Below are 13,255 nucleotides of genomic sequence, written 5' to 3'. Positions count from 1 at the left end.
TATGTAATCTACAAGTGCATGTATAATGCATATGTGCTTATATTTAACAAATCATCTATATTTTTTTAAAGCTAACACAATATATGGATATCTTAAATTTTAACTGTAAAAGCTAAAAACCACAGCAACAACAAAACTATACATGTAGTGTGCACAAATGTATACATGTTCGTATTATCGTATATGCATGTTCATGTATACATATCTAAATGATAATAATATGTATGTACTTCCAGATTACATGTAAATTCAGAAGTCCATTTTTGATCACATAAATACGATTAGTAAAGTATGGAAGATCATAAGAAATAAAATTATGAATATATACGATTAGCCATCATACATAAATTTTAAATGATTTCATTAAGTATGGCAAAATATTAAAAAAAATTAATTAGTAAAATAATATCTTAGTCTAAGTAATTTACTACTAGTCAACTGTGGGGGGTGGGGGGGGGGGGGGGGAGCTCATTTGATTGGAGGAGATCGATCCCCTGATATGAACTTGGAGACATTTTCCCACGTCAACAAAAAGAAAAATCCAAGTCAAATTCAAAACCAAAATCGGATTTAGTATAAAACTTATAAACAATGCACAATAACATACAATTATCAAGTATTAAAGAAAAAGAAAAACAATGACCCCAAGCGAGGTCAAACTTGTCTAGTTAAGTAGTAGATGCATGCGTGCATCTATTCTTGAAGCTTGTACATTTCTTAAACGATCAAAAGCTTCCGAGTGTTTTTTTTTAGTTAGGATCCGAAGTTTCAGAGATCCCATTAGCTTATTTTTCTTTAATCATTAAGGCAGCATTGCGTTTGCACCAACAAAAATACTCAGGGACATGCCCATCTTCTCCAATTACCCATGGATGCTCGGACACATTCTTTAGTGTCATTCTCTGGCTTGGATCTGCAATTTGATAAAAGACATTGAGACCTTAATTCTTTAGTTTGCACAGTCTATTACACTGATCGAATGGAAATAGCTCACCTTTGCAAAGGAGACCTTCAATCAAATCTCTGAGAAGCGGATTCAATCCATCCGGGATAATTAAAGGGTTGTTAACAATCTGTAAGAGGGGATTATAAAACAATGGGAGGTTATATGGTTTTCAAACATATTTTATCCAAGAAAAGCATTGATCAGATGCAGAACCTACCTTGTCGTAGGTGTCCTGAAGAGTATCAGCAAGAAATGGGTATTGTCCCAATATCATACAATACAAAGTAACTCCCACTGCCCATGTATCCGCAGCTCTGCCACTATATGTTATACCTGACACTGATTTCCATCCAAGACAAACAACAAGAAAACAAAGAGGTTTTTGCTGATTTTCTATATAGACTAATGAATTTGGACCAAGCTTAAAGATATTAGAATGCAAGCTGACCTAAACAACATTCTGGAGCAGTGAAGACTGGAGTTCCTGGAGATCGACGCAGTTGATCATCATCATCCTGCAACACACAAATAATTGATGGTAACACTCAGTTAAGAAGATAGATATAAGAATTAATGATGATCAACGAATCAGTTTTCTTTCTGTTACCTTGAATACTTGGCTGACACTGAAATCTCCTATCTTCACAGTACCACTACTAGTAACCAGCAAATTGTCGGGTTTAATGTCCCCATGAATTACATCCTGTTTTAGTGCCCATAGAAACAGTATCAAGACAGTATTAAGTGATGAAACAAGAAGCGAGGAGAAGCACGCTAAACAATGAAGATCATACATGAGCATGAAGATACATCAGACCAGTAACTATATCCCGCAAATACTTTCTAGCAGTTTTCTCTCCGAGAGCACCCGGCGGTCCAGAACCGTCATACACCCACTTCCCATCAACGTATTCGAGAACTAGGAGAAACCAGAAAGACAAACATTTATAAGATAAAAAGGCTCTTTCCATGGCGAGTATAAATCTAAACAGAAGAAACGAAAAAGGAGATTACCCATGTAAAAATGATCAGTCTCAGGGTCATCTATAACCTCAATGAGGTTAACGATGTTAGGATGCTCCAGAATTTTCATTATCATAACCTGAAGTGATGAGATAAACATAACTTCTCCAAAATGAACAAATAGAAATGCTGTTTGGAAATGCAAAAAACTCAGTATACCTCACGAAGAACATCACTCATAGCAGTCTCTGAAGGTGCAACCCTTAGCCTTAACAAATGCGACTTATGAAATGCCTGGAAATCCAAGTATTAAAATCATAATATGTCAGAGAGCTATAAGCCATATAAGTGATCAATTAAACAAATTAACTTGAATAATGTGCATTATACTGAAGGACCATAGTTCAAATAAAACATTATAAACATCAGCTAAACAAAAAGGAAAAGGTTCCACGAGGTAATGAGGGAAAGAAACAAGGGCTTACTTTGATAGCATAATACTGGCCGTCTAAAGTGCTTCGATATAAAACCTGTTGAGGATGCAAAAAAAAATAATGTTATGGAATCCAAATTCCGGGATGCTTTTGGAGGATACACTAAAAGGATTGGATAGTATTGTGTAGATGACACTTACCACTTTACCATAGCTACCAGATCCAATTTTACATACACGAACATACTCATTGATTGTCTTGTCACCATTTTCATCCTTAATTATCAAACAACAACTTAATTGGTAAAGACACACAATGGGAATATTCTAAGAAGCAATAATAACATGAGAGATGATAGGCACAAGAAGAAGTCACTTACCTCTCCACGGATAAGTTCATTAGTTTCTCTCACTGGAATGTGCCTGCAGATTAATCCATTATCTAATCTATATTTCAAAATTTCCTCAGATCTTTTAGAGCGGCTCTTCTGCTCAACTTCTTCTTCATCCTCTTCTTCTTCTCCTCTCGCAGTGGTAGTTACATCATCACTATCACATGAGTATGTATCATCGTCGTAAGGCTTAGGCGATTGTTGTCGGGTTCTATTACCACCAGAAGTGCCAAAACATCCAAAGCAACCCATAGTACGGGCAAACAAAAAACTATCACGAAACATGATCTACTTTCTCTCCAAAGAAAAAGAAAAAAAAAACAAATTGCTTCTCAAAGTATGAATGTGTGTATATGATGAAAGATAAAAAGTGTCTAAGTTAACTGAAGAACCTACACAAAAGAAGGTGATATCGAAATCAATATCCTGAATTGAGCATCCAAATAAATTAAAAACAAAAAAAAAAACCTCTAAAACAAATCGAAAGTCTTACCCCGGGGGTAAAAGGGGTTAAGAGGGCTTCAAAGCCCGAGAACCTGACTATTCCAAAGGATGCCATTCAGCGAGATGAACAAAACAAGTTGAGATATCATAACCACTGCAATCGAAACGAGACATGTCTAAAGACTGAAACCTTATAAATAAGTATGTATTTTTTTTTATCAAAAATTCCTTCTTTCTTCACGAGCAGCAACTCGTTGAAAGCATAGCCCCCAATTATTATTAAGAAGCTACACACACAGCTTCAGGTAAAGTCAAGATGAGCTATAGAGGTTTCTGAAAAATAAAAATAAAAATAAAAGGGGTCAAATTCGCTGATAGCAACCACTAAAATTAAAAAAAACTTGTGGTGTGACAAGTCAAGAAACATCCGAGAGGGTTCATATTATGATTCTATCGTAAAGGTGTACACTTTTTTCAATCCAGACTACACACACACACACACACAAAAAGAGTATAAATCAAACAATGCAAACAACCAAATTGTAACAACAACTCAAGAAACCCTCAAAGAGAGTGGCTGGCTTTTAAAACTCACAAACCATAATAATCTCCCTAAATTTTGAAAAAAATAAAAATAAAAACCCTAATTTTGAAATTGGATGCAATGAAACTTTAATCAGAAGATATTTGGCAATCGGGAAAAGAAAAAAAAAAAACAGTAATCGAAGGTGAAAGCGAGAGAATCATACATATCAAAAAAGCTGATTCTGAATTCGATCGGAGCAGAGGAAAGAGCAATAAGATCGATCGCAAGGAGAGGTCTCTCTCTCTCTCTCTTTCTCTATCAACGTCGTGCGTGAGATTACTACACACACACCCAAAAAGAAAAAAAGAGAGCTTCGAAGCCTTCGATCGAGATTTTCTCCCCTTCGTTTTTTTTTTTTTTTTTTTGAGGGTTTATATATTATTTTTTTTTGGTCTAATCTCTCTTTTTTTTTATAGATATATTAAATCATTATTACCAGCTAATAAATGTGACAAAACAGCTAAAAAACTAAATTTCATTGGTTTCTCTAACAATAAAACTTACAAATCTGCACAATAGAAATTTAACGTTTACAACGTACATATTCAGATAATTTTTTTTTTTGTTTTTTAACCCTATATTCAGATAAAATATTACAAATTTTCTTAGAGACCTTTTTTTTTTTTTTAAACCTAAAAGTTAGAAATTCATTAGTTAAAAAAAAAGAAGGAATTTATTCGACATTGGACAATGATCTACTACGGACAGTTCTACTCTACTTACGTTGACAACAGTTATTAAATTGGATTCGTAAATATGTTTTTTTTTTGGTTAGAATAGAGAAAATATCTGGTGATGATGAATCGAAATCGTGGGCAACGAAAAAAACACAAAACAAAAGGTGTAAAAGAATTTGTCGCCACTCGCAATGTCTCAGCCTTATTACAAAGGTTTTGTCTTGTGAGTGTCCGTCCCAACGCAGTTCTAGTAGTGTTTTATTTATCTGAGACTTTCTCTCTCTCTTCAGGCGGCCGCCGCAATGACCGTCGGAGTGTTAGCTTTGCAAGGTTCTTTCAATGAGCACATCGCGGCTCTGCGGCGGCTCGGTGTCCAAGGCGTCGAGATTAGGAAGGCTGACCAGCTTCTCTCCGTTTCTTCTCTCATCATTCCTGGCGGCGAGAGCACCACCATGGCCAAACTCGCCGAGTACCATAACTTGGTCAGTTGGTCCTCCTCTCTCTCTCTCTCTTTCTCCTTTGTAGAATCATAATTTTTACTTGTAGAATTCTAGGAAAGGTTCCTTTTTTATGTGTGTTTGAAACGAATCTGATGCTGTTATTCATTAATTGTGCTTTTCTCCAGAATTTGTGTGTGAAGTTATTAGATTCTTCAGAATTTTCAGATTTTAAGAGATCAGTTTAGTCAATCGTCTCTTATTCCTCCTGAATAATTCAGTTTGTATATTTGTCCAAAGGAGTAAGCAACTTTGGGATTAGGCTGAGTTCATCTATAAGTACATAAGTATTGTTTGTGGTTTCTCTGTTAATTGTTTTGTACCTGAACACATTAAGCATTGTCGACCATACTACTCTTTAAATTGAGCATATGGATGAGTTTTCTTAACTTTTAACAAAACCGGTGAACATTTGCAAAGCTGTGTTTAAGATGAGTATAGAATCATGAAAGGGGGAGCTGTCAGATTTGATTGTTTATTTATACAGTCAGTTCTAGTGGTGACGATGGATAGTGTATCAGTCCTTTCTCTGTTCTAATTTTCTTGTATTTTGCTCTTTTGAAGTTCCCGGCTCTACGTGACTTTGTTAAGACGGGGAAACCTGTTTGGGGGACATGCGCGGGTCTTATATTCTTGGCAGATAGAGCTGTTGGTGAGTACTTTTTTTAATTTCATCTTCCTGTCTTTTGGTGTTGCGGAAAACTTTTGAAACTTAAACAAGAAAATGTTTAAAAAATATCAGGTCAGAAAGAGGGAGGTCAGGAGTTAGTCGGTGGCCTTGATTGCACTGTGCATCGGAATTTCTTTGGCAGCCAGGTATGACTATGTCTTTTAACAAGATTCCAAGTTGTTCAGAGATGTGTGTGTATAAGTATGTAGTTCACTTAAATCGGCATGAGCTTTGATGTAGTTATTATATAGAAAACTCAGTCCTTTCATAAGAGTTCCATTGGAGTTAAAAGAATTCAGTCACTTCTAGCATCCAATAAGATCTTAACCATTTGAAAATCTTAGATTATTCTTAAATTTGTTTCCATTGTGTAGATTCAAAGTTTTGAAGCTGATATCTCAGTACCTCAACTAACATCTAAAGAAGGTGGACCACAGACATACCGAGGAGTGTTCATACGTGCTCCTGCTGTTCTCGATGTTGGTCCTGATGTCGAAGTCCTGGCGGATTATCCTGTCCCATCAAACAAGGTCTTGTATTCAAGCTCTACCGTACAAATCCAAGAGGTTTGCTTAATTTTGCACCAATTCTTGTGAAAAAGATTACCTTTTCTGTGAGCACATGAATGAATCCCTTCTTGTTGGTTCCATTTTTTTGGGGATAAATCAGGAAGATGCTCTTCCTGAAACAAAAGTCATTGTTGCTGTGAAGCAAGGAAACTTGTTAGCAACTGCTTTTCATCCCGAGTTAACTGCAGACACACGATGGTAATCAGTTTGTTCTTTTCCTGGTCTTTTGATTTCTCCAACGGTTCTGATCTTTCTGGCTCACTTTTCCAGGCACAGTTATTTCATTAAGATGACGAACGAGATTGAACAAGAAGCTTCTTCAAGCAGTAGTAGCATTATTGTATCTGTTGGAGAAACAAGCGCTGGTCCCGAGCAAGCTAAGCCTGATCTTCCTATATTTCAGTAACTGAACAGAGAGAAGACCACTTACTTCTCTTGCAATAAAAACTGTTAGAAAGTGTAAGATTCTTTTTCTTTTAAAGATGTTTTGGGAACAATTGCAAGCTAGTTTGCAATTTGTACACAAGAAAGTTTTACATGACTCTTTAATGGATTCATCTACTTGTTTCTTTCTTGTTACAACTTTGCATACCGTTGAATCTCAAACAGATTTCCTGGTTCAGTTTTTGGTCTTTGCCTTGTCAATTTGTGGAAAAGGTCGTTTGGCTAAGAATTGAGATTTAGAAAACTGAGATCTTTATAGACACAGGACAGAACAGAACACACTTTGTAAGTGTGGTTTTGTTCCTGGTTGAGAAGATAATTAATCCGGTTAATAATAAACCGGTCAGCTGACTTTGGCGCGTTTGAATTTCCTTTGCTTTCTCGGAAAGGTGCAAATCTTGCAACAGTGGGCGGCTTTGGGCCGATGGAAGTCAAGAAAAGTTTCTTAAAATGTACACATTTACAGAGATGTTTAGACATGAGGGCATCTTCTTCTTTTTAAGGCATCCTTACGTTTTCACTACTCGTTCCCTTCCACAAAAAGGGATCAAGAAGAAACAATTGGACTGAAAAGCCTATAGAGAATAATTCTGAGTTTTATACTTAGACATAGTAGAAATAATTACATAATACTAGTAAATCACTATGAAACGGTGAAGAATTTTGGTTTAGATAAGTAAAAAAATTTAAAATTTGATTTATATGTTTCTATTGGGAACAAATGAAGTAATTTTAAATATGTTTTGATCATGAGGCATATTAAGAAATGAGTAAAATAGAATGTGAACTGATGATATATGTACGTTTTTGTTTAGCTTAAACAATTTTTAAAAAGTCTTGATGTTGAAGCTTCATCAAGCTATGTTTTTGTAAGGAAATCAATGGAGACGACTTGAGATGAACTCAAAGAGTCGGCTTCTTTCTTAAGATGAAGCAAGGGATATTATCATATGAGGTTTTATTAAGTCAACTGACTTCTTTCTCCACTCTATATAATCCCTCTTCCGCTACAACATTTCACCACACCAAAAACACAGAAACATTTTGAGAAACCAAAGAATAGGGAAGAACAAGCAAAAGCCAAAAAAAGAAGACTTGAACTTGAGAGATGGAGCGCAGACAGTCATATGTGCTTGTCGCGCTCGTCGCATTGCTTCTCTTAACCGATATTGTCATTGCAGAGAGCGATGGTGGCAAAGGCAATGGTAATAACGGCAAGGGGAACGAGGGACAAGTAGACAAGGGTAAAGGAGGAGATGATGGCTATGGCAAAGGCAAAGGTAACGGTAACGGTCCAAAGGACAAGGAGAAGAAAGATAAGGAAAAGGAGAAGAATGACAAGAAGGAGAAGGACAAGAAGGATAAGGAGGAAAAGGCAAAGAAGGATAAGGAAAGAAAGGACAAGGAGAAGAAGGAAAAAGAGAGGAAAGAGAAGGAGAAGAAGGACAAAGAGCAGAGTGAAGCAGCTGCAAGATACAGGATGCTAACACCGATGCCTACAGGACAAGAGCAGGCTATGTGCGAGGCTCGGGGTGCATGTTATTATAAGACTCTTGTTTGCCCCGGTGAATGTCCCACGAGGAAGCCCAAGAAGAACAAGAACACCAAAGGTTGCTTCATTGACTGCACTAGCAAATGTGAAGCTACATGCAAATGTAAGTACATTCTATATTCAATTGGTCTCCTTTGTTTTAGGTTCAGTTTGATTCTCGCAAAGTAAAATGTTATCCGGATTCTAATTAACAAGTATATAGATTTAAGTTGTGGATATTGATTGTTTGTGGTACAAGGAATTGGTATGCTTCCAACCCAAGTAACTTGGCTTATTCCGGTTTCCTTCATTCTTACAGGGAGAAAAACGAACTGCAATGGCTACGGATCTCTCTGTTACGACCCTAGATTTGTCGGAGGAGACGGTGTGATGTTCTATTTCCACGGATCCAAAGGCGGAAACTTTGCTATCGTTTCAGACGACAAACTCCAGATCAACGCTCACTTCATAGGTACAAGACCCGTTGGAAGAACCAGAGACTACACATGGGTTCAAGCCCTAAATATCATGTTCGGAAACCACAAGCTCGTGATCACAGCCAACAGAGTGTCTCAATGGGATGAAACATCTGACGCCTTTACCATCAGATACGATGGAGAACTCATCACACTCCCTGAAGACGAACAATCCGAATGGAGGGAAATCTCAGAACAAAAAAGAGAGATCATCATTGAAAGAACCGACGAGAGGAACAGCGTAAGAGTACTAGTCTCTGGTCTTGTTCAGATGGACATTAAAGTGAGACCTATAGGGAAAGAAGAGAACAGAGTTCACAACTACCAGTTGCCACAGGATGACGCTTTTGCCCATCTCGAGACTCAGTTCAAATTCTTAGACCTAAGTGAGTTGGTTGAAGGTGTTTTGGGGAAAACCTACCGTCCTGATTACGTCAGCTCTGCCAAGACTGGAGTCCCAATGCCTGTGATGGGAGGAGAAGACAAATACCAAACGCCTTCTCTGTCCTCGCCAACTTGCAGACTCTGCAGGTTCAAGCCTCAAGAAGAATCACTTTCTGCTGATATCTAATGAGACGAAGGAGAAAGATGGAGACTTCTCTGATTTTTAAATAAATTCGCATTTGTAACTGTTTTGTTTCTGGAAATATATTATTTGATATTCATAAAATGTAATGCAATAAGAGCCAAAAAGATAACATTTGGCCCGTTTGTGCTGTTTTTGAGGGTTTAAGAAATGTAAGACGTTTCTTGCGCCAAAGCAAAACCCTTGATTTCTCATTATTTCCTTGTTCCGTTGTATTTTGTATGCGTTTATCTAACAATTAAAATAAAAGTGTTTATGTGTGTATTTGAATCTGACATTTAAGTTTCTTGGTTGCCGTTTTATTTGTATGTTATTCACTTTGAAAGCGAGTGTTTTTTTTTTTTTTTTGGGGGGGGGGGGGTTTCAAGAACAACTGGAGATGCTTCTAAAACACTCTTTTCTCTAAAACTTAGAAGCCAATAGCAACAAAAAAACCAGATTTAAATAATCAAATTTGCAATTTTCTAGGCATAGTTCATGTGATCCAAGGAAATTAAATTATGTTACCCATCACATGAGTACATGGCCTTAATACCATAGATATCATATTTTTATAAGTATATGGAATTAATAGATAAATTGTCAACTCCACAATGATGATGATTACTTAGTGCAACCACTCGTCGTTATTTTATTTTTCTTTTAAAATTATGAATTAAGATCCGTGATCGATGGTTCCCATCAGCTTTTCAGCCTTAAATTGACGAATATATATATATTGTGGGTAAACATATCTACTCCACAGTGAGCAGACAATAATGTGACAAAGTTGAAGTGCACAATATAATGGTAATGTTAATATTTTAAATAATGTCCTAGATCAACTAGCTGAAAATGTTAATTAAAATCTATAGGTACCTCGGTAAAATTAAAATATTTAGCTAATTCGTCTAACATAGAATTGGGATACACAAATTACTTCAAATGCTTAATTCGAATACATCTTCTTTAGATTAGTTTTGAAATTCTTATAATGCGGATAGGTCAAACTTTGTTTTTCATAATGGCATAGCAAATTAGATGAAACGAAAAAGAATCGAACTATATATGCATGCATATATGACTTTACGATCGAACCACCTAAAATGGTTGCAGCCGACCTTTTGTGTGTTAATGATTTATATGACAGTACTTGTACTTTAGTTTTCTATAGGCTGACTTTTTCATACTAAGAAATACATATTTTCATTTTTAGTTAAATACTTGAATTCGAATCTAGAGGCTGTGTTCTCCCAAAGAATTTATAAATAAACAAAAGTCGAAGCTGTTTCTTACACGGTCTTCGATTCTTCATGTGATTTTTATCAAATCTGGACAGTTAATTAAGCCGCTCCTTGCTGCTTACTTCCAGCTTCTTTGATCTATAAGTACACTCCCCTCCACTTCTCTTTTAACACCACAAAAGAAAAATGTCGCGGGTTCTTGTGACTATTATCGTTCTTGTCTCTGTTTTCGCGGTTTCTGTAGCGGAGAAAGGGAAGAAAGGTGCTTATGATGCAGCTTCAACGAACTATAAGGTTTTGTATCCACTTGGCTCGGGGCAAGAGCGAGTTCAATGCTTGGCGAGAGGATCTTGTAACCAAAAGATCCTCACTTGTCCAAAGGAATGCCCCGAGAGGAAACCGAAGATGAACAAGAAGGAAAAAGCTTGTTTCATCGATTGTAGCAGCAAATGTGAAGTCACCTGCAAATGTAAGCTCCATATCTCAATATCTTGGAACGTTTTCATGTTTTTTTGATTAAGTTTGTAACATTCGTCGATGTGTGAGATGCTTAACACACATAATATTTAATCTTGGTTGATTTGTGTGCTTGAATAGGGAGGATAGCAAACTGCAACGGATATGGATCTTTGTGTTACGACCCGAGATTTGTGGGAGGAGACGGTGTGATGTTCTACTTCCACGGAAACAAAGATGGGAACTTCGCCATCGTCTCTGACGAGAATCTTCAAATCAATGCACATTTCATTGGTACAAGACCTGCTGGTAGAACCAGAGACTTCACATGGGTTCAAGCCTTCTCAGTGATGTTCGATAGTTACAACCTCGTCATCGCGGCCAAGAAAGTTTCGTCTTGGGACGATTCTGTAGACTCTCTCCTGGTGAGATGGAACGGAGAAGAAGTTGAAGTTCCTACAGGAGGTGAAGCAGAGTGGAGAATCCATCTTGAAGAAAGGGAAGTTGTTGTTGAGAGAACAGATGAGAGGAATAACGTGAGAGTCACGGTATCTGGGATTGTTCAGATGGATATTAAGGTTAGACCAATTGGTAAAGAAGAAGATAGAGTTCATAACTATCAGCTTCCTAAAGATGATGTTTTTGCTCATCTAGAGACTCAATTTAAGTTTTTCAACCTGAGTGATCTCGTCGAGGGCGTTTTGGGTAAAACATATCGGCCTGGATACGTTAGTCTGGTTAAGACCGGAGTCCCTATGCCGATGATGGGTGGAGAAGACAAATACCAAACTCCTTCTCTGTTCTCACCTCTCTGTAATGTCTGCAGGTTCCAAGCAAAACCTGGTCCTGGAGTGGCTAAGTACTAAATCTTTAAAGATAAGTTTGTTTTTTTGTTTTCCAAATTGTGTTTAAATTAAGCCCTAATTGTAGTGTTTTAGCATCCTTTAATCAAACAATTATCGATGTTCTGTGTATCTTTGTGTGTTTTGTTATTTGGATCCAATACATAATAAAAAGGATTTTCTTCAGTTTTCTGGTTTCGACGTTTCTTATACCGCAAGAAACATGTAAAGAGTCAAAGTTCAATCTAGGGTTTAACGTAGAAACTATTTAGTCGAACTTCTTCTTCTTCTGCAAGTAATCTTGCATTCTCTGGAATTTAAGAATGGCCCAAACCAAATGCCAGAGCCCTAACTCCGGCCAAAGAGCCTCTGTTCTGTGAAGAAGTGACCTCGAAGTTTGCCACGTCATGAAGTTACTCAGCCGATCTCCTCCACCGGTTCTTATCACAAGATCCGGATCCGGCACAGCTGAAGTATACATAGACTCTTCAAGATCACTCACCTTTAAAACTACAGGACCATCTCCAGTTTTAGTCTTTCTCATGCAAGATTCTCGAACAGAATGAACGATCTCTTGACTTGTGCTGTAAGCAACGCAAACCACAACAATAAGATCTCTATTCTCCTCTGTGAGCTGCATCAGTCTCTGCGTCGCAGCTCTAAAACGCTCGTTTAAGGAATCCAAATCACCGGCAAAGATTATTCTCACGCCGTTCATATTCCCGGTTAGAGCTTGTTCGATCGTGAGCTCGACTTTCTCTAGCATTAGATCCATAAGGCACTTGACTTCTTCAGGTCCTCTCTTGAAATTGTCCATACCAAAGGCGTAGAGTGTAACGTAAGGTACACCAATCTCTTTGCAGTATTGAAGAATATATTTCACGGATACGAAACCGGCTCTGTGTCCTGCGTCTAGGCCTTCAAGATTGCGTTTCTTGGCGAACCTGCGGTTTCCATCCATGATGAATGAAATGTTAGTAGGGATTGGACCGACGCGTAGAACTCTGAATATAAATTTCCTCATTAGACTCATCAGAGCGTTGAAGATTTGAGTGAACTCGCCTACTTCTTCTTGGGTATTATTCATATCGAAAACCAGGATTTTGTATATGGTTATAGGAGGGGACAATTCAAGAACATGGAGTGTTTTTGGTTTTGTTGTGAGTCAATGAATATAAACAAAAGATATGAAGTTTTTTTTGTTGGAGGGAATGCAAATGGAATGAGCATATGATACGGCTGATATTTAGGTGGAGGGAGAGAATGGGTGATTTAGTGATTAATCAAATATGTAATGTCTCCCGGTTAATTCAAATCATATCATATTTTAAAAGAAAATTTATTCAAATAGCTTGTAAGTCTTTAAAAAGTATTAAATTGGAGGGCTTTTTTTTTTTTTTTTTTTTTAAATGATGGTTTAACTCCTTGATTGCTTTGTCAAGAAAAATATATTTATGATTAACCTCCTCACAAGATTGTATAGTTTTTGGACCATATTATTAAAAGAGAGGAATTGTATT

At 37.0% G+C, this 13,255-nt stretch overlaps 5 protein-coding genes across 5 annotated transcripts; 3 read left to right on the top strand and 2 right to left on the bottom strand.

Moving 5' to 3' along the window:
• Window positions 1-551: 551 nt before the first annotated feature.
• Window positions 552-4,210, bottom strand: LOC104726643 (serine/threonine-protein kinase GRIK2). Its single transcript, XM_087473341.1, has 13 exons — window positions 3,928-4,210; window positions 3,228-3,511; window positions 2,723-3,126; window positions 2,544-2,618; window positions 2,395-2,439; window positions 2,129-2,203; window positions 1,961-2,048; window positions 1,741-1,865; window positions 1,554-1,649; window positions 1,395-1,461; window positions 1,164-1,285; window positions 995-1,073; window positions 552-913 (listed from the first exon to the last, which is right to left on the bottom strand). The coding sequence occupies exons 3-13, from the start codon at window positions 3,017-3,019 to the stop codon at window positions 786-788; spliced, it is 1,197 nt and encodes a 398-aa protein (XP_087329467.1). The 5' UTR covers window positions 3,020-3,126; window positions 3,228-3,511; window positions 3,928-4,210; the 3' UTR covers window positions 552-785.
• A 197-nt stretch (window positions 4,211-4,407) lies between these two features.
• On the top strand, window positions 4,408-6,799 carry LOC104726642 (putative pyridoxal 5'-phosphate synthase subunit PDX2). Its single transcript, XM_010445550.3, has 6 exons — window positions 4,408-4,923; window positions 5,503-5,590; window positions 5,681-5,754; window positions 5,983-6,174; window positions 6,278-6,375; window positions 6,448-6,799. The coding sequence occupies exons 1-6, from the start codon at window positions 4,744-4,746 to the stop codon at window positions 6,581-6,583; spliced, it is 768 nt and encodes a 255-aa protein (XP_010443852.2). The 5' UTR covers window positions 4,408-4,743; the 3' UTR covers window positions 6,584-6,799.
• Window positions 6,800-7,643: 844 nt separating this feature from the next.
• LOC104726641 (uncharacterized) lies at window positions 7,644-9,478 on the top strand. The gene is made up of 2 exons (XM_010445549.2): window positions 7,644-8,276; window positions 8,472-9,478. Exons 1-2 carry the CDS (start codon window positions 7,730-7,732, stop codon window positions 9,197-9,199), a joined length of 1,275 nt encoding a protein of 424 aa, XP_010443851.1. The 5' UTR covers window positions 7,644-7,729; the 3' UTR covers window positions 9,200-9,478.
• A 1,013-nt stretch (window positions 9,479-10,491) lies between these two features.
• Window positions 10,492-11,921, top strand: LOC104737969 (uncharacterized). The gene is made up of 2 exons (XM_010458215.2): window positions 10,492-10,906; window positions 11,035-11,921. Exons 1-2 carry the CDS (start codon window positions 10,624-10,626, stop codon window positions 11,757-11,759), a joined length of 1,008 nt encoding a protein of 335 aa, XP_010456517.2. The 5' UTR covers window positions 10,492-10,623; the 3' UTR covers window positions 11,760-11,921.
• On the bottom strand, window positions 11,859-12,874 carry LOC104726640 (dehydrodolichyl diphosphate synthase 8). The gene has a single exon (XM_010445548.3). The coding sequence runs from the start codon at window positions 12,820-12,822 to the stop codon at window positions 12,004-12,006; it is 819 nt and encodes a 272-aa protein (XP_010443850.1). The 5' UTR covers window positions 12,823-12,874; the 3' UTR covers window positions 11,859-12,003.
• Between the last annotated feature and the right edge of the window lie 381 nt (window positions 12,875-13,255).

This window comes from Camelina sativa, chromosome 11, assembly GCF_030686135.1.
Source record: "Camelina sativa cultivar CO46 ecotype springtype chromosome 11, ASM3068613v1".
Taxonomy (NCBI): domain Eukaryota; kingdom Viridiplantae; phylum Streptophyta; class Magnoliopsida; order Brassicales; family Brassicaceae; genus Camelina; species Camelina sativa.
This window is presented reverse-complemented; position numbering and strand designations above follow the sequence as displayed.